General features: G+C 42.9%; 1 protein-coding gene across 2 annotated transcripts in view; it reads right to left on the bottom strand.

Moving 5' to 3' along the window:
* Positions 1-607: 607 nt before the first annotated feature.
* CDKAL1 (CDK5 regulatory subunit associated protein 1 like 1) overlaps positions 608-20,307 on the bottom strand; it is a 701,952-nt gene continuing 682,252 nt past the window's right edge. For both annotated transcript variants that reach the window (XM_031667632.1, XM_021936624.2), the window contains exon 16: positions 608-2,132. In XM_031667632.1, coding sequence (XP_031523492.1) covers positions 1,950-2,132 — 183 coding nt within the window. In that variant the 3' untranslated portion in view covers positions 608-1,949. The remainder of the gene's footprint in view (positions 2,133-20,307) is intronic.

Here is a 20,307-nt window from a genome sequence, read left to right as displayed (position 1 = left end):
GGGAGTTAGAGGAAAAGAGTAGGGAAAGAGTCAGAAAAGGGAGGTAGAAAAAATCCTTTTTGTCTCCAATCAGTTACAAGTGTAAAGCTTTCTCTATGTCTGATCTAGTTCAACTCTAGGCTTTGGATGGCATTTTTATCTCTGCTAGGTTTTCGTTAAATGAGCACCACACTGGAACCCACTGTTTATTAACAAAGAAATGACTGCATGGAGCTCAGGAAGGGAAGCACATGGCAGGTTCTTGTCCTCTTCTCCCCATTCCTGCTAAGAAGTGAGGGGTGCTCCCAAGTGGATGTTTCGCTGTAGAACTAGAAGGAGCACAGGAGGATTTTTGCATTCTAAATGTGAGCACCTTTTAGAAGCACATACCAGTTCTGGGAGAAATGTCCTAACACTAAAAGCATATATATTTTATAATTTACCAACTAGGACATGACTGAATTTTAATTTGGGTTCCTTATAAGACACACAAAACACAAAACATTTTGAGTTAAATGGGAGCTGAAGAGGGGTATGGGTTTCAAGATGGAAAATATCCTATGGTAACCACAAGATACCTGGTTTTCCTGTACCTATGCAATCCAAATAAATTCTGAAAAACATAGGATTTGCTTCGTATACCAATTCCATTTATTGTTAAAGAAGTCACTTCACTTAGTAAAGACCAATGATGGCATGTAGAAATAAAAACATTTAATCTGGGCTGGGTGGAGTGGCTCATGCCTATAATCCCAGCACTTTGGGAGGCTGAAGCTAGAACACTGCTTGAGGCTAGGAGTTCCAGACAAGCCTGGGGAACATAGTGACACTCATCTCTACAAAAAATTAAACAATTAGTTGGGCATGGTGGTATGTGTCTGTAGTCCTGGCTATTAGGGAGGCTGAGGTAGGAGGACTGCTTCAGCCCAGGAGTTCGAGGCTGCAGTGAGCCAAGATACTGCCATTGCACTCCAGCGTGAGTGACAGTGAGACCTTGACTCAAACAAAAACAAAAACAAAAACAAAAACAAAAAACACGAATGGATCAAAAATGTGAGAAAATGGGCACAATTTGTTTTCGACAAATCCAGTTTTTCAGTTTCATATTTCACAGAATGTTGCCAGGAGTCCTTTAGCTGGCAGACTCTCCCCGTGCATTCCAAAAGCATTCAAGTTCCCAGAACAGGTTTCTATACACTTTTCAGGAACATATCTGCTGTGAAAAATACAATGTTTGTAGCACTGGGACTCCAAACAAAGCCTGAAGGGGAAGATGCACTTAAAAGTGTTTATTAAAGAGGCTGGGGGCAGTGGCTCATGCCTGTAATCCCAGCACTTTGGGAGGCCGAGGCGGGTGGATCAGTTGAGGTCAGGAGTTCAAGACTAGCCTGGCCAACATGGTAAAACTCCGTCTCTACTAAAAACACAAAAAATTAGCTGGGCTTGGTGGCGCATGCCTGTAATCCCAGTGAGAGGCTGAGGCAGGAGAATCGTTTGAACCCAGTAGGCAGAGGTTGCAGTGACCTGAGATTGCACCACTGCACTCCAGCCTGGGTGACAAGAGTGAAACTCCATCTGAAAAAACAAAAAATGTTTATTAAAGATAGAAAATCCTTCCACATGATGAAAAGATGGCCAGAGCCACTGTACAGTTAGGTTCTGACTTAAAGATTGGAGATTGAAACAAACAAAAAAAATTCGACCGCTTGCATTTCTTGCTAAAAGTAAACCAAAAGCAGTTTAATTTGAAGGATGTGCTATGGTAGCCGTGATTAGGTTTTAGGTCAAATAACCAATGGGCCCAACTCAATGTGAGACAGGGGAGCCTCACTGAGAAGAGTGGCTGAAGAGGAGGCAGTATGACCAGTACAAATTATTGCCCTTTGAGAACGGAGGTGTCGCTTTCCTGTTCATTGAAGATTTTAATTAGAAATGTTTTCTTCTTTACAGATGTTTCATTTAGTTGTATTCTAATTATAGACCTTGACAAAAAACGCAAAAAGAAGAGCCAGCAGAGCCAAGCCCACGGACATCCTCAGTGCGCAGTCTTGATGTAGCCTTGGCATGGGCAGCACCATTCTAGAACTTGCTGAGTCACACTGAGATGCAGCAGAGGTGTGGGATCCTGAACTCCCAAGCCCATTTCTGAAGTCCTATAAAGAGAGAAACAGAGGAAAAATTTATTTTTAGATGCAGAGAAAGCCCTGTTGTGATATCAATCAAGTAACGGATTCCAGAAGGTGCTGCCTTTTATGTACTCCTTCAACAGAGACACATTTGAACAGCCACCATGAGCCAGGTGGCCCCAAGGTAGGTAGGAATGAGTCAGTTCCTTTGCTTGAAGGGGCCAGGCCAAGTTCATGACTCTCCAGACTACCCATAAACCGTATGAGAAAGACGGGCTGTGTTTATAGAAAATCAAGGCAGAATTCATGAAGGGTAGAATCTGTGTAAAGTGGAGTCATACCACAGACATATTTAACTCTTAGAGAGATGTAACCATATCTTCTCAGCAATGGAAGAATGACAAAGAAACACCATTGGCCAGGTGTGGTGGCTCACGCCTGTAATCCCAGCACTTTGGGAAGCCAGGGTGGGCTGATCACTTGAGGTCAGAGGTTTGAGATCAGCCTGGTCAACATGGTGAAACCCCATCTCTACTAAAAATACAAAAATTAGCCGGGTGTGGTGGCAGGTGCCTGTAGTCCCAGCTACTCTGGAGGCAGGAGAATTGCTGGAACCTGGAAGGTGAAGGCTATAGTGAGCCAAGATCGTGCTGCTGCATTCCAGCCTGGGCGACAGAGTGAGACCCTGTCTCAAAAACAAACAAACAAACAAACAACCAAACAAACAAACAACCATGGAAGCCACTTGATTCAGCAAACACATCCCTAGGACAAAGATTCGCAGCTGGTCTGCTGCCACAGGAGGGCTGTGCCAAGAGTGACCCACCCCACAGGACCCCCACACTCAGTCCCCTCAAAGTACCTTGTGTGCCATACAAGTACTATCATTTTCTCTTCATGCCAGACACAGAACAGGTTGGGAAAACCTGCTTGGGCAGAGCTTGAGAAGCTGGGGACCTGACCGTGCTGCTTTTCTCAGTGGTTTCTGTTCACGGGCTTCTTAGCTGGTGTCCAGGGAAGTAGAGAGAGGAGCACATGGCTATTCTCAGGGTGGCTCTAGTTTTGAAGCGCAATTGATGAGATTTTCACCTTGTGCACCTGCTTCAGAATCGCTGCCTCCCCCAATAACACAGGACTCCCCTGTTGAAAACTGAATAACATTTTGAGAGATGGAAGGAGGGGTGTGGAAGGGGCAGATAAGAAATACTTGATGGAAGGAAAAATGAGAGGGCAGAGGGTCAGCCCAGAGGCTGTGCAGGACAGGACAGGAAATCCACAGAAGCACAAAGTGTCTCGGAACAACCATGGTACTTTGCTCGGTCTTCCCTTCCAAGCTCTCCTGGTACCTCTTTGGCTTCTGTTTGGGAAGCTGCATCCCACCACGCACAGGAGAGACACTGGAATGGTGCTTTGCAGAAGGTAACACGAACAGGGAATGTGTGGGGTGGACTGAAGGGAGGCAGGAGAATGGGGTAGAAAACCCAGTGTTAAGTTGGAGCAACAGATGAAATGGTAGATAATGAGGACCTCTATCAGGATGACAGCAGAGGGAACAACAGACTTTTGATGTAGAATCAATAGGATTTGAGTTCAAAGGAGTGAGTAATGCAAAGACACAAAGAATAGGAATGGGGAAATGAAAACAAATTCTACAGCCCAGTTTCCACAGGCTCCTATTCACATGCGATTGTATGGGAAGAATTCTTGCTCTGTCTCTAGGAGGCTAACAGCAGAATTAAGAAAGCTGTTAGCCACAAGGAAAAGTCTCTCAACCCCGGTGACAGTTGAAGCATTATTTACTGCTGCACTCCTCAGGTATCTGGGCCGATACCCTGCTGGTGTCCCTGCACTCTGAGTCCTTCATAAGGAGGCACACAGCTGGACAGAATGGGGCCGTCCTTCCCATGGCAGCGGGAGGCAAGAGCCGGAGCTCAGTGGTGCACCCAGACCTGTCCCCGCCCCCAGGAGACAGCTCTCTTATGAGGTTGGCTTTTTGTGTAATATTTTGGAGTGAGATCTATGCTGAACAGCTTCCATTTCAATTTAAAATAGCCTCAAGATCTCAAGGACAGCGCTCACACATATGTGGGAACCTGGAGAAAGAATGCAGAGTCCTTCAGCTGAATTGATAGGAACTATGTGAGTTCCTCAAAAGCGGCGAGTCTGCCTAATTCATCTCTGAAATACTGGAACCTAGCAGGCTGCAGGCACAGAGCAGGTACTCAGTAAGTGTTTAGGAATGAATGAATGAGTGACTGATTGAATGAATAATATGAGAGTGTGTATTCCAGTGAGATGAGCAACCATCAAGAACATTCTCATCTATGTCTCTGGTGATCAGTGTGTCCTGTGATATATTCAGGAAGCTGTTCTACTTGAGTCACAACTTGTTGCCTCTAGCAATTAAACCATTACTTAATAAGTGTGGTTTTATAAGACCAGAATTAAAAGGTTGATTAATTTCTCCGAGGCCTGAGTTCTTCAACCTCTGTAAGTCATAGAGATGGCTTTGAGAAGACTACAGACCCTTCCAGAAAAATATGGAAGCATATTTACATATCCACACAGCCACGCTCACATTCTGTCTTCAGGAGGTTCACAGATACCCTCACCTAGGAGTGGACCCAGATTTTGTGGCTCCTGCAGCCTTCTCTTTGAGACAAAAATAATGAATACAAAATTAGGTACAGGGTCTTGGAAGGGGCCCTTCAAATTGAGAGACCCTGAAACTGCCTAAACGAGCTTCAGGGAAAATCCACCCTTTTCCCTATCCCCAGTTCAGAATGCTTGACCTTGGTTTTGCACCTGTGTCATGATTAGTGGTGCCAGGCCAGGTGTCAGGCTGACCTGGGGAAGGACTAGGTGAGTCTTAAAGTCTTAAGCATTTAATTGGGTTTATAATACATTTTGTTTTTTGTTTCATGAAGCAGTGCAGGTACTGTGCCTTCTTGGCCTGGGTTAAAATAAAAGCAACAACTCTTCGACTTTTGATGACAATTTCAGAACAGTTCTTCTCCTTTCAACTCATCTGTCATAAAACTTTGTTCAAAATAAAGTTACCTATTAAACTGCTGGAGTGGATTATTTGTCATGTTAAGTTCAGTCATTCTTCCTTGGGCATCCTTTTTTCTCTCCACCCCTCAAACGTTTACCACATTTGAACATAACTGATTCATAAAAGGTATTTTGGTGCTGAGCTTTCCTCCTGTGCCTGCTGGACAAGCCTGCACCCTGCATCCTGCAGAGAAGCAGAAGCATGCATATGCAGCCACAAGACACCCACAGATTTGCCACTCTCTTGAGGATCAAGGCAGGAGTGTGACGGCGGAGCAGGAGAGGGTAAATGCATCCTGTCTCTATTGTACTGTGCCCTTTTATTATTTCACCTTTTACCAAATCAAGATCTTGATAAGAGGATTTTGATGATACTATTTTTAAATATAATATTTAAAAAGTTTCTCAGATGACAGAGTAATAATCAGTAGCCAGCTAGCTTTGTACATTTCAATTGTCACTACCACTGAGATACTTGAGAAAAAGTAATTTAGAAATATGGGAAATACGAGATCTTTCTCATAAAGTCCAAGATGCTCAAACATGTAAATGTGCAACTATAGCAGTTGAAAGCAAGCATCATGAATAGAAAATAATGTAATAAAAAGTGCTTATAGGCGAAGTGATTATAAACAGCCGATAGAAAGAAAAAAGTCGACACACACACGACAAGCATCGTTCTAGAAAGTAAACAGAGGATCAGACCTTCCCTAAACCTTTAAAACCTTATCAAGATTGTCAATTACTGAAATTCAATACATATCTGCATCTCTCAAAGTATAATACACCAAATTTGAAAAATGTTACTGCTTATTAAAACAAACTGGAACATCAACTCAATTTTTAAGAACTCAAATTCCACTCAGAAATGCTTTTTTAAGAACAGAAATTTGAAACAAGGCAGAGTATGACCTTTGTTCACTCAAAAGGAGCTATGTATTTATCCTGTTATAATAGACTAAGGGACACACTGAAATTCCCATAGTGCATTCTGTGTTAACTTTGATTAACATGGGTTTGTCTTCCCTTGTAAATCTCACTGCTCCCTTGATTAATTTCTAAACCTACTTACTTGCTAACTCTTAAAAATAATCTACTAATTTTCAAAAGTGTAGCCTATCAAATCCTATCAAAGTAATAAATCTGTTAAACCAGAACCAAGTATGTATACCAAAATTTCAAAAAAAAAAAAAAAACTTTCATATTCAGAAACTTTAGGGATCAGATTTCAATCAGTTAACAATAAATACAGACAGTTGGGATGATAACAACAATCCATCTCTAACTATTTCCTTCATCCCTAGCAATTTTGCATGTATTGTTGGGGAAAGGAAAGAGATGCTTTTAACTTGAGCATGTTTCATGCCACGAGGCACAGATGGAACCGGTTCTAGGAGCAGTAAGTCCTCGAGCTCTGGGCTCTAATCCCAGCTCCATCTGAGGATTCTCAGGCAAATTTTATCCTCCTTTTTCCTCCATTTCCTCACCTGTAGAATGGAGATACTGCTAGTATTTGTGCATCATAGGGTTTTTATGAGGATTAAATTAGATATATATAGATTAAGTGTCCTGAACATTTAAATGTCAATTCAGATTAACTTATTCCTTGGTATTTTGTGGTTCTAATGAAAAATGCAAATGTCCTCAGAAATTCTTTTTGTAAATTACAAAGTCATTATTTTATTTGCTTCTCAAATAGAATTGACCTGTGCTATTTTTGTTCCTTATGTATACCATCAAGAGGCACACACTATAATGAATGAGCATGGGTTTTGAATTCTGGCAGACCAAACTGAACCCAGGTTCAGACAGCCATGTGATCTTAGGCAGGTGGTTTAAACTCTCTAAGCCTGGCTACTCCTTCTGTGAAGGAGGAAAGCCATCTACCTTAGGATGTTATCAGAAGGAATAGAAGTAACGTGCCCACAGCCCGGCAGAGTGCCTGGAATACAGAAGATTCACAACAAAGGCTGCTGTTATGGCGACATCACAGGAGTGCAGCTTGGAAAACAGAAGGCCAGAGCCTCCTACAGCACTTACTACCAATACTGACATGACAATGTCCTGTCTTGAATATCCTCACAAGCACTAACCCATGAGGAAGAAGCTATGTTGGTTGTGAAGTCAGCACCTCTTACTCCCTGGGCTCTGAGATGGTAAAGCCTGTGGAGTGTGCCTTCTGGAAAGCTCCGAACTAAAACCATCACCTGCTCCTGCTCCTCTAGTTACTGCTTGCTCAGGCCTCAACTGAGACAGGACGTGCTTTAGGAAAATCTCTCTCAACCACTGGCCACCCAGTGCGGGACTGCTCGCCTTGTCAGCCAGCCCTCCTCAGGGTGCGTGTCAACGGTGGTGAGCGCCCTGCTGGCTCTGGCTCTTGCACCACCCTAGGTGTGCTCCTTGTGAGCAGGGGTGGCCTTTCTCTCCAACGGATGCCCAGGGCCTGGCACCTAGGAGGAGCCAGTGTTAGCTGAATGCATACTGCCATTGCTACCTGTTACTTACTACCATATATTCACATTTTATACAGGAGCTAATATCCTTTCCATATGAACTGCCATTTACCTATTCTTGTATTTCCTATTAGACTGGCAAGTAAATGGGACAAAGAGTCATACATCACCAACACTACATAGTATAAATCTGAAATAGGGTTACTAGGGAAAAACCTTACCAGCACAGAAACAGCATGTTATATGAGTTCTCTGTTGCTACTTTAACAAATCACCACAAACCTAGGGTATTAAGCAATATGCATTCATTCCCTCTCAATTCTAGAGGTCAGAAGTTCTATGTCAAGGTGTTGGCTGGCCAGCATTCTTCTGGAGGCCCCAGGAAAGAATCTGATTCCTTGCCCTTTCCAGCTTCTACAATTTGCCTATATCTCTTGGCCTGTGGCCCTTTTTTCCATTTGCAAAGCCAGTAGCATAGGGTTACTATTATTATTATTATTTATTGTTATTTTGAGACAATCTCACTCTGTTGCCCAGGCTGGAGTGCAGTGGCGCAATCTCAGCTCACTGCAACCTCCACCTCCTGGGTTCAGGCAGTTCTCCTGTCTCAGCCTCCCAAGTAGCTGGGACTACAGGTGCACGTCACCATGCCTGGCTAATTTTGGCATTTTTAGTAGAGATGGGGTTTCACTATATTGGTTGGGCTGGTCTCAAACTCTTGACCTCAGGTGATCGTAGGGTTATTTTTACAAGGACCCTTGTGATTTACATTGAACCTACTTAGATAATCCAGAATAATCCTCTCATTTCAAGATCCTTATCTTAATCATATCTGCAAAGTTCCTTTTGCCATGTAAGGTAACATCGTTGGAGGTTCAGGTGATTAGGATACGGACATCTTTGGGTGGGGGATATGACCGTGCCTACCACTCCTGACATATGTGAGCCCCCAAGCTTGCATCCCACCAGAAAATGTGCTCAGTGTAGGTAGAGCTGAAATAGCTGCCCAAGAGAACACACTCTGACAGAAGTGTGATGCTTTACATGTTTACCAGGAAAGAGGGACAGGTGCCTCTAGGCGACTGTGTGGCTGGGTGACCATGAAGTTTCCTGGGGGAAGAGGACAGCAAACCTCCAAGTCTCAGCCTCTGCTAAGGCCTTTTCCTTCTGCTGAGCTAACAGACTGGCTGAGCTAGCTGCTTGCTAAGAAAATGGGGAGGGGCCGGGCGCGGTGGCTCACGCCTGTAATCCCTGCACTTTGGGAGACTGAGGTGGGCGAATCACGAGGTCAGGAGATCGAGACCATCCTGGCCAACACGGTGAAACCCCGTCTCTACTGAAAATACAAAACATTAGCCTGGCACGGTGGTGGGTGCCTGTAGTCCCAGCTATTTGGGAGGCTGAGGTAGGAGAATGGCATGAACCCGGGAGGTGGAGCTTGCAGTGAGCTGAGATCGGGCCACTGCACTCCAGCCTGGGCGCGACAAAGTGAGACTCTGCCTCAAAAAAAAAAAAAAAGAAAATGGGGAGGAAACAGGCCACCAGGGCCTTCCGATGTGTCCTACTCACAGGTCTTTCGACCCCAAGAGACAAGACGCTGAGGGAAAGGGCACCCAAGAGATGATCAATTAATGTTTTCTGAATTGGCATTTGCATTTCTACTTATTTGTTTGCCTCCTATCATCATTTCTTCACCTAGTTGCAAGTATTCTTTTCTTGGGGGCTGGATGGGCTTGGGCTTCCAATGGAAGGAAGTCATGTCGTTTAGAGGCCTTTCTTCCAAGTCCTCTTCCTTCTCATACAAAATATTGATACGTTGTAATATGGTACCTGGCTGGAGAACCAGAAGCACAAGGATTCAGTGAGAAAGGCAGAGGATAGGCTCTATGTGAAAATACTAAGTAGAAGGAATATTTAGAGAACATTCACAGTGTGCCTAGCAGGACTCTAAGTGCTCTCGAATCCTTCAAACTACTCAATGAAGTAGCTAATAGGAGTTAACCCTCTCGTTAAGTCACTTGCCCAAATTTCTGATAGTATAAATGGTGAAGTAGATGAGTGGCCTGGCTTTAGTCATACTAAGTACAGCCCCACAGCAACGCTTCTGAGATACATTGATAATTCCATAGAAATAAGTGAGAAAAAAAGCAAGGCACTGCATAGTTATTAAAATGACTATCAAGACCAACAGTCCCACCAGATAGATTTTATCCATTTTACTTGCCACTGCACCTCACAGAGGTAATGGTGTTATGTTGAGTTTCCCTATAGAGGCCATTCCAGAAAAGTCAGTTGCAAGCGATGCAGAGACATTTCACGCTACCTGTCTTGCAGTTCTGAGCCACGTTGCGACTTTGTAATTGTGACCTGTAGATGGCACATCGCTGAGTATGCTCTGAACACACGCATACACACACACTTGATGCGCTCACATGAGAACACGTTGCAAAATGTGATTTAATGAGGAACAGTTGGTCTGGTTCTGCTCAAATAAAAGATATCCCTGTAAGAGAGTTGCCACCTGTCTTCCCATCTTGCGGTACAGCTTCTAAATGAGTTCTTCTGTCCCTGACACCTGCAGGTGTTGCCAGGGCCCTGCAATCACATTCCACATGCCAGCTTCCTTCCTCAAATTGACAAGACAACCCTGTCCCTGGGCTTCATGTTATTACCAGATACCAGGACGTACAGGGGATTAAGGGTGCCAAGCTATCTTTCTCCCTTATTCTTCTAGACATTCCCCAAATTGGGAGCTCTTTAATATCATATAAGTAGGTATACCCAATTATCTCCAAACCAAAAATGCTAGGATTTTATCTTGAAGTCAGTTAAAACAATGTGATATGCATAGTCCATCAGCATTATAGGTACACTGGAATGTAACAGGATCTACAAATTGAAGTTGGAATTAATTGCTCCTTTCCATTTCTTTTGGAAGGACATTTCCATTATAAGACCTCTGTCACACAGTCACACAATTAGAGCACAATACTGTCAACCTTTCTGTTTCAATTCTGGGAATGAGAAATTCTACATCAGACATCGTTCTTGTGAAATTTTTCCCTTACCCCTTTGGCCCCAAATGTGTAATTGCTATCAGGTCATTACAATTACGAACAAAAATTTTAAACTTGAACCCACACATACAAACACACACAAACTCTCTACTCTTAATATAATGGATGGGTTTTTTATCTTATTTTGGTGGTAGCAGAGTAAACACAAGGCTTTGCTCATAAGGCTGAACATAAATTATTGAACTATCTACTGTATGATCAAATGCATTTCAGATTATATTCTGAGTAATTCTGCCTTGACGTCCACCAAAGGAACAGATCTGATGTGCCCCTGCGTGGTCTCAGCGATCCCTCTCTTTCAGAGTGCCCAACCCGCAGACTTGAACGGTGCCAAATGAAAGACAGAGATAATCATATCAAAAAACAAAGCTTGGCATCTGCCCATCACCTAATTATTACTCTCTATAAGCCCACATTTCATCTGACTCAAGAGATAGGAAAGCAGCTCTTAAGCTCTGAACTTATTTTAATGGCTTCAAAACATTTCTTATGTGTAAATTTTTCTCATGGCTCAGAGGCACTGTTAGAGCTTGAAATGCAATCTAACAGGGATGAAGAAAAAATTGTTTGATAGCTCAGATCTCAGGATAAATTAGAGTTTAGAACAGGCTTTTTCCCCCCACCAAGTCTGAACATATGGGCTCTGCAGAAAACCTACTGAAACCAAATATGTGACCAATGCAAGGAAACGATCTTCAAACATACATTAGAAATAATCTTACAACATACATTACGCAGTACAGTATACTATAGAAAAGAATCTTGAAATTGGCTGGGCATGGTGGCTCACACCTGTAATCCCAGCATTCTAGGAGGCCAAGGTGGGTGGATTGCTGGAGCCCAGGACTTCTACACTAACCTGGGCAACATGGCGAAACCCCCCTCTACAAAAAAATACAAAAATTAGCTGGGTGTTGTAGGGTGTGCCTGTAGTCCCAACTACTCAGGAGGCTGAGGTAGGAGGATCACTTGAGCCCAGGAGGTGGAGGCTGCAGTGAGCTGTGATGGCAACACTGCACTCCAGACTGGGTGAGAGAGAAAGACCTTGTCTCCCCTACAAAAAAAATTCTGGTTTTGGATACAAAAGTATAAGCTATCTCTATCACAATTACATTTTATTTTTATTTTTTGAGATGGAGTCTCCCTCTGTCGCCCAGGCTGGAGTGCAGTGGCGTGATCTTGGCTCACTGCAACCTCCGCCTCCTGGGTTCAAGTGACTCTCTTGCCTCAGCCTCCAAAATAGCTGGAATTACAGGCATGTGCCACCACGCCCAGCTAATTTTTGTATTTTTAGTAGAAATGGGGTTTCACCATGTTGCCCAGGCTGGTCTTGAACTCCTGGCCTCATGTGATACGCCCACCTCAGCCTCCCAAAGTGCTGGGATTACAGGCTTGAGCCACTGTGCCTGGCCTACAATTCTATTTTAATCTCTCCAGTATAAACTTCAGAAGCACCTCCCAAGGTAAGCATCCCTAACAGGAACTGCTGCATCAGCCCTTCATAAGAAGGAACGAGCGAAGGTGGCCCCTCAGGCTTTGTAATGCCTTCACGACACTCCAGCTGTGGGCTTCTATCTGAATACCTTCATCTTTAGCTTTCTTAATCTTTAGCTTAGTACCAAATATTTATTCAAATGAGCTTATAATAGTTTCCTAATTTTTGGCTTGTTACATTTACCAAAATAAGGGGAGGGTATAGGGCAGAAGAACTAGATCTAGAATTAATAATACAGTATAGAAACCTTTGCCAACAGTGGTGCGCTGGCATTTGTTTATACATAACTTCTCCAATTCCACAAAGTAAGCCCTGCCAAGAAGGTATGCGATCAGAGGTCTGGCATCTTAGCTGGAGACACATTTATCTGTACTGCTTCCTCATTGTTGTTTAAATGTTTTTCTCCAAAGAGAGGTAAGTAGAGAAGGTTCTCTTAGTAACTACACGTAAGGAAAACACAAGTTAGTTATTTACTGGGTCAAAGTTTGGAAATTTGGAAATTACTCTAGAACTTGTCATGTAAGTCTCTTTTGCTAACTAAATATCAGCCTAAGATACACGGACGAGTACACATGTGCTTGCAAACACACACACACACACACACACACACGAGCTCTGACATAAAAAAGGAACCAAGAGGCACACTCACAACCATGAAGCCTGTAATCCCAGCATTCATGATAGCAGTAGAAACCTGAACTCATCTATTCCTCATTAGTGGCTGGAGATAAGCATCAGTATAAACGAAAGCTGGCCCACAGGTGTGGCAAAGTTGAAGACATAAAAATTGAATTGGGTCAAGATGCTTTACTGATGATGAAGTCTTTTCAATAGTCTCTCAAACCACACCCAAAACCATTCTCATTCCATGGAGTGCACACAGGAAGCACTGAGCTAGGATGTTGACAAACATAACAATTGGGTGTATTAAACTTCATCTTTAAGTAATCAATTCAACTCAAAATAACTGTTCCTAAGGGTTTCCTTCCAACTAGGTAACCATGAAAGTGTGTTGGCAGATGTTTGGTTTGTATTTTAAATGAAAAAGAAGCCATGTGTGACGTTAGCTGTTATTACAATACAACCCTCTCATCTTGTTCTAAGTATCATTTTCAATGACACTGGAAATGTGGTTTTAGCATCACTGAGCTCTATGAACTACATAAAACAAATAAAGGAGATGGCAGGTGCTTTTCTCTATCTCTAAGAATCTTATAAATGATAAGCTAATACGTAAAATGTTTCCTATGTATCACCATGATAGTTTTGCAGTTTGGAAAATGCAGATAAACTAGTTAGGAAAAATTACATAGTTTATACAGTTGGTCCTCCGTATCTGTGGGTTCCACATCCATAAGTTCAACTGACCACGAATAGAAAACACTCGGGGGGAAAAATGCCACAAAATTCCAACAAGCAAAACTTGAATTTGTCACACACTGAATACTACGTTGAATCCATGAATCTCAAGGGATGTGTAGGCATTGTATTAGACATCAAAAGTCATCTAGAGATAATATATGGGAAAATGTGTGTAGTTTACATGCAAAACAATGTCATTTTATATAAGGAACTTCACCATCCATGAATTTTGGTATCCATGGGGGGTCCTGGAACCAATCCCCCACAGATACTGAGAGAGGACTGTACTTACTATAATTACACTAAATTGAACCCAACCATCTGAAGAAAGATCACATCTCTACATATTTTCCTATCACTCCCAAAGTTCTATTATGCCTTCTTCCAAAAATCTGTTCCAAGACATGCCCATTCTCCTTTCTATTTTGAATATAGTTTTTTAAAAGTAAAAAATAATGATCCTATGGAAAGCCACTTAAAATTAGATTAATAGTAAAAGACTTAATTACTTATGTTACTATAAAAGTATGGTAGGCAGCCCTGAAGATGATCCCCAGTGATCCTCGCTTCCTGGTATTCACACCCGTATGTAATCCCTTCCCCTTTGCTATGGTCTGAATGTACTCACTTGCTTCTACTGCTCAACATAAATGATGGATGTCACTTCTAAAATTAGGTTACAAAGTACTACAGCTTCCATCTCTCTCTCTCTGCTTGCTTGCTCTGAGGGAAGCCAGCTGCCATGCTGTGAGCTGCCGTATGGAGAAGTCCACAGGAGAAGGAATGGAGGGAGGCCTCTGACCAATAGCCAGCCAAAGACTAAGACCTTAATGCAACAACCCATGAGAAACTGAATCCTGCCATCACCACATAAGTGAGCTCAGAAGCAGATCCTCCCCAGTTGGGCCTTCAGTTAAGGCCACATCCCCGGGTGCCAGCCTGACTGCAGCCAAAGGAGCAGTACTGTGCCAACGGCACCCAGAGAAGCTGCACCTAGATTTCTGACCCACAGAAACTGTGAAGTAATAAATGTTTGTTGTTTTAAGTCGCTAAGTTTTAAAGTAATTTGTTACACAGCAACAGATAACTAATACAAAAAGTTGTCAAGTAGAGGGCTGGATACCAATTCACACACATTTAGAAATCTGACTCATAACAGAGGCATTGAAGACCAACAGGAAAGATGGACTTTCAATAAAGTTTTCTGGAACAGTTGGTTATACACAGATAAACCAATGAAATTTAACCCCTACCTACCATGTTTAAAAATCAATTTTAGGTATATTAAATATTTAACTGGCAAAGGAAAAACTTGAAAAACTTTAGGACAATATGGGAGGAAAACCTTTCTAACCACAAGGCAGGGAGGACATACTTCTTAAACAAATCACAAAATATACAAAGTTCTAAACAAGAGAACAAAAGTTCTAACCAGAGAGGTTAACAAGCTGCAAACTGGGAAGAGACACTTGCTTCACATGTAATTGACTCTAGACTACATAAATCCCAGCTGGGCACAGTGCCTCCTGCCTGTGGTCCCAGTACCTCGGGAGGCCAAAGTAGGAGAACTGCTGGAGGCAAGCAGTTTGAGACCAACCTGGGCAACACAGTGAGTTCCCACCTCTGTAAAAATAGCTAGATGTGGTGGCTCACACCTGTAATCCCAGCACTTTGGGAGGCTGAGGCGGGTGGATCACTTAAGGTCAGGAGTTCGAGACCAGCCTGGCCAACATGGCGAAACCCCGTCTCTACTAAAAATACAAAAATTAGCCAGGCATGCTAGTGCATGCCTGTAATCCCAGCTACTTGGGAGGCTGAGGCAGGAGAATTGCTTGAACCTGGGAGGCAGAGGTTGCAGTGAGCCGAGATCGTCCCATTGTACTCCAGCCTGGGGGACAGAGTGATCCTCCATCTCAAAATAAATAAATAAATAAATAAATAAATAAATAAATAAATAAAACAAAACCTAGCTGGGCATGGTGGTGCATGCCTGTAGTCCCAGCTACTTGGGAGGCTGAGGTGGGAGGATCACCTAAGGCCAGGATTTCAAGGCTGCAGTGAGCTAATGATCACGCCATTGCACTCCAGCCTGGGCAACAGTGCAAGACCCTGACTCAAAAGAAAAAAAGAAAAAGAAATCCTAAACATCAATGAAAAAGTATCCTCCAATAGAAGAAAATGGGCAAAAGACTTATACGGACTCTTTGCTGAAGAGAAAATCTGAATATATGTGTGTATATATATGTGTGTATATATATATATATAACCCATAAACATATTTTTAAAAAATGCTCAACCTCATTTGTAATCAGAGAAATACAAGTTAAAAATACAAAAATACCAGCTTACATATATCAGGTTGGAAAAAGTTAAAAAACGAACAACATCAAGTATGGGTGAGAATGTGGAGGATCCAGAACACTATGCCACTGCTGCTGGTAATGGCAGAAATTAACATAGCCACTTTGGGAGACAGTAGGACATTACCCGGTAAGGTGGGAGCTGCGCACTCTGGCCAGCCCAGCAATACCACTCCTAGGTATGGCACCCAGACTAGAGAAATGATTGCAGATAAGTGGCCATCCCAAGTCCTCATCACAGCTGATGTGATGTAAGTTAGAAGCTCTAGCAAGATTTGGGCTGGAGATGAGGGTTGGGGAAGGGGTGGTCAAAGGACAAAAAAGTGGCCCAGGATGGGGGTTCAAGACCTGTGGGTGGGCTTCCTGCAAACATCAGCTCTCCAAGCAGTCTCCCTGAGAACCTCCTTCTTTTCTTAGATGGGCCCCAGTCACTAACCTCCCTCTTCTCCATTAGCACGTTTCCTTTACCACCTCTCAGTGCCTAAGGTGTTCCCCACCCATCCACCCCACCTTTCTTACAATGATTGGTCAATGTGGAAAATAGACAGGACATAAACAGCCACTTGGTTGCTAATACGCACTTATTATTATCGTTTTTCTGGAGATGGGGTCTTTCCCTGTGGTACAGGCTATAGTGCAGTGGTGCAATTATAGCTCACTTGCAGCCTTGAACTCCTTGGCTCAAGTGATCCTCCCATCTTGGCCTCACAAAATGCTGGGAATACAGGAGTGAGCCACTATGCCCAGCCTGCCAATATACACCTTCTCATTTTTTACATGGATTCTATGGGATAAAATCAGTCTGATAAGTTCCCAATTAGTTTCCAATTGCTGCTGTAACAAATTACCACAAACTGCATGGCTTAAAACAATACAAATTTATCATTTTTTAGTTCTGGAACTCAGAAGTCAGATGTGTCTCAATGGATGAAAATCAAGTGTGGTGTGGACTCCTTCTAGGGCTGTAGAGGAGAATCCATTTCCTTGCCTTTTCTAGCTTGCATCCCTGGGCTCACGGCCCCCTTTCATCTTCGAAGTCAGCATTCCCATCACTCTGACCTCTGATGCTTCTGCCTTCCTCTTTTGCTTTTAAGGACCACTGTGATTACACTGGGCCCATCTGGATAATCAAGTATACCCTCCTTATTTTAAGGGCAGCTGATGAGCAAATTTAATTCTACAGGCAACCCTAATTCTCTCTTTCATGTAATCTAACATATTCACAGGTTCCAGGGATTAGGACATGATCACCTTTGTGGGGTGAAGTGGGGGGCATTATTCTGCCTACCACAGGTCCCCAGGGTGATAATGTGGAGTTGCTGGGTACATCTGTATCTCAGAGAAAAACACTGGATATCTAGAGCACTTGACATTTCCTCATAGAAAAGACTATGACAAGGTCCCTTAGCTTCAATTAACATTTAGATTTCAGGTTCTTTTTACCAGATTCAATCTTTCCAGCTCTAAACTCACTATCTAAAAACAAGACACTGAGTTGTAGAGCTGAAACGATTGGATCTCAGGTTGAAACTGAATGTGATTTCTTCTGGGGATGTAGAAAAGAAGGAGGAAGGTTGCAAAGATCACAGGCAAAACCACCAAGACTTCGCAGGGTGTGGCAGACCGAATACATTAATGTTTCCAATTCCTTATGCCTCCTTGTAGCTGTATCTTCTTGTGATGTTAACTTTGTAGTGTGTTCCTGGTCTTGGCTCTGTGATTTACTTGGCCAACAGGATGCTATCAAACATCATGCGTGCAGAGGCTTGAAAAGCACTTGTGCGTGTCTGTTGGCTATTTCTCTGCCTTTACCACGGGAACGTGCGCAGGTCAGCCGGTTGAAGGATGAGGCATGCGGAGCAGAGCTGATTCACCCGCAGAGTCCCAGTTGAGGCCATCTAGATGCATCAAATGCCTGCTGAACCTCCATACGTGTTAGGAAGCCCCACTAAGGTTAGAAGAGCTGCTGAGTTACCCCACAGTGCACTGCAGATGTGTGAGTGAGCCAGGCTGAGACCAGCTGAGCCCCACTGCAGTTCTGTGGTTGGTGGTCATAGGGCATTCATCGTGGCAAAAGATAACCCATATCTAGGATAACCAGCTTTTTGGTCCTGCAGTCCTTTTCAGTAAGGGGTATACATATATCTCCGGAACAAATTCATTCACTATCCATCCATCCATCCATCCATCCATCCATCCATCCATCCATCCATCCATCCATCCATCCAACAGACGTTTACTGAGCATTTGCTTCCTGCCAGGCCCTGTCCTAGTCATGAAGGACACAAAGGTGAATGAAGCGAAGTCCCAGCATTCACGGGGCTTCAATTTTAGTAACTAGAGACAAAAGAAACCTGTAAATATGTAATATGTCTGGTGATAAAACGTGCCATGGAGAAAATGGAGCAGAGTAAGACTAGGAAGTACTAGGTTGCGTTGGATGGTGAGGGCTTGGGATTTTATGGAGGACTGCCCAGGGTGACCTCACTGATAAGCTGATGCTTCAGCAGAGACCTGAATGAAGTACGTTCCATGGATATCTAAGAGATGGGTATTCCAAGCAGAGGGACCGGCAGGTGAAAAGGCCCTCCTGAGGGAGCAGACCTCGTGCGTTCATGTTCAAGGAGCAGCATGGAGGCCAGTGTTCTCGAGGGCAGAGAGGTCAAGGCACAGGACCTTGAGGCTGTTGTACTTTCTCTGGCTTTCATTCTGAACATGTTGGGAAACCTTAGATGATTTTCATTAAAAAAAGTTTATATGGTTATCGATAACATTTGAACAATTTTTAAGTACACAATTTTGTGGCATTAACTATATTTACCATGTTGTGCAACCATTACCACTATTTCCAAAACGTTACCACCTTAAGCAGAAACTCTGCAAACCTTAAGAAGAAACTCCCTATCTCCACCCCAAGCCCCTGGTAAGTTCTAACCTACTTTGTCTCTATGAATTTGCCTATTCTCAGTATTTCACATAAGTGGAATCATGGAATATTTGCCCTTTTTGGTGTGGCTTATTTTGCTTCACATGATGATCTCCAGGTTTGCCTATGCTGTAGCGCATGTCAGAACTTCATGTCTTTCTATGGCTGAATAAAATTCCATTCTGCCACATACCACATTTTGTTTGTCCATTCATCTTCTGATAGATACTTTTGTTGTTTCCACCTTTGGGTTATTTATGAATAATGCTGGTACGAATATTGGGATATAAGTACCTGAGTCCCTAGTTTCCATTCTATTGGATATATATATGGAATGTCTGAGTCATATGGAGCACTAGATGGTTTTGAGGAGGAGAGAGACACAATCTGATTTATATTCAGGGTAGAAACAGGGAGATCGGTTAGGCAGATTGTTTTATTTTCAGATAATATAGTACACGGTAGGGAAAATCACTTCCCACAAGAATATTTAAGAGAAAAAGACCTGTAGTGAATGCCACTATCTTATACCATAGATGCTTTGTGATTGTTCAGAGGAACTGTGCTCACATGAAGGATAACAAAAGAAATAGCTACTCAGAGTCAGTGAAAAGGGGGAACTGAAAAACACAAAGAATTTATTTCAGGCAGCTATCCTTTACAAATGCTATTGCTGCTTATAAAGACTGTTATGTTTTAAAAGACCAACGACCAATTCCTCGTCTCATGGCATACAGGTGATTAGGGCAAAACATCATCCATGTTCATGAAAGAGATACTATTAGCATCTTGATCAACCAGGCCCCAAGTAAATCTTCACTATCACCACGCCCCCCACTCCACATCACATATTCACGGATCACTTCTACGTGTCAGGCAGCGTTCAGTGCTTCCCAAGCTTTATCTCTCTTCAATGTCAAAACCATCCTATCAAATGGACTCTATTCTTCCCAATTTACAGATGAGGAAAGACACGTAGAGAGGGTAAGTGACCAGACAATGATCACAATTAGTAAGCACCAGAGCCAAAATGCCAAACCCACAGTCTGACCTGACGTGCCTAAGGGCTGCTCTATTCCTTTAACATGGACGTTTGCAAGAAGGAAGCCCTGGGAGCCAGGGGCCTGTGGAAGGGAAAACGCTGATCTTCATAAAGTCTGCCAATGATTCTTTGCCTTTATTGCCTTTTGACTTTCCTTCTCAGGGGTTGGTAAATTTGCAAGGTGCTACATCTTAATTTTTTAGGTTGGCTTCCTATCAGAAAACCGCCCTAGATAACTGATTTGACATATTGAATATTTCTGTTTCTCAATAGTTTTATAGAGTTGCATTCAGGAGATACAGGGATAGGAGAAAACTTGTTTCTCCAAAGCCCTTTAAATTTAATACACTGCTTGCATGCATATAAGCAATCTACACTTGTACCCCCTAAACACATAAAAGTTTTAAAATAATGAAAAAAATTTTAAACATTG

This window comes from Papio anubis, chromosome 6 (genome assembly GCF_008728515.1).
Source record: "Papio anubis isolate 15944 chromosome 6, Panubis1.0, whole genome shotgun sequence".
Taxonomy (NCBI): Eukaryota; Metazoa; Chordata; class Mammalia; order Primates; family Cercopithecidae; genus Papio; species Papio anubis.
Note: the sequence above shows the minus strand (reverse complement) of the source record. Positions and strands in the feature narration are given on the sequence as shown.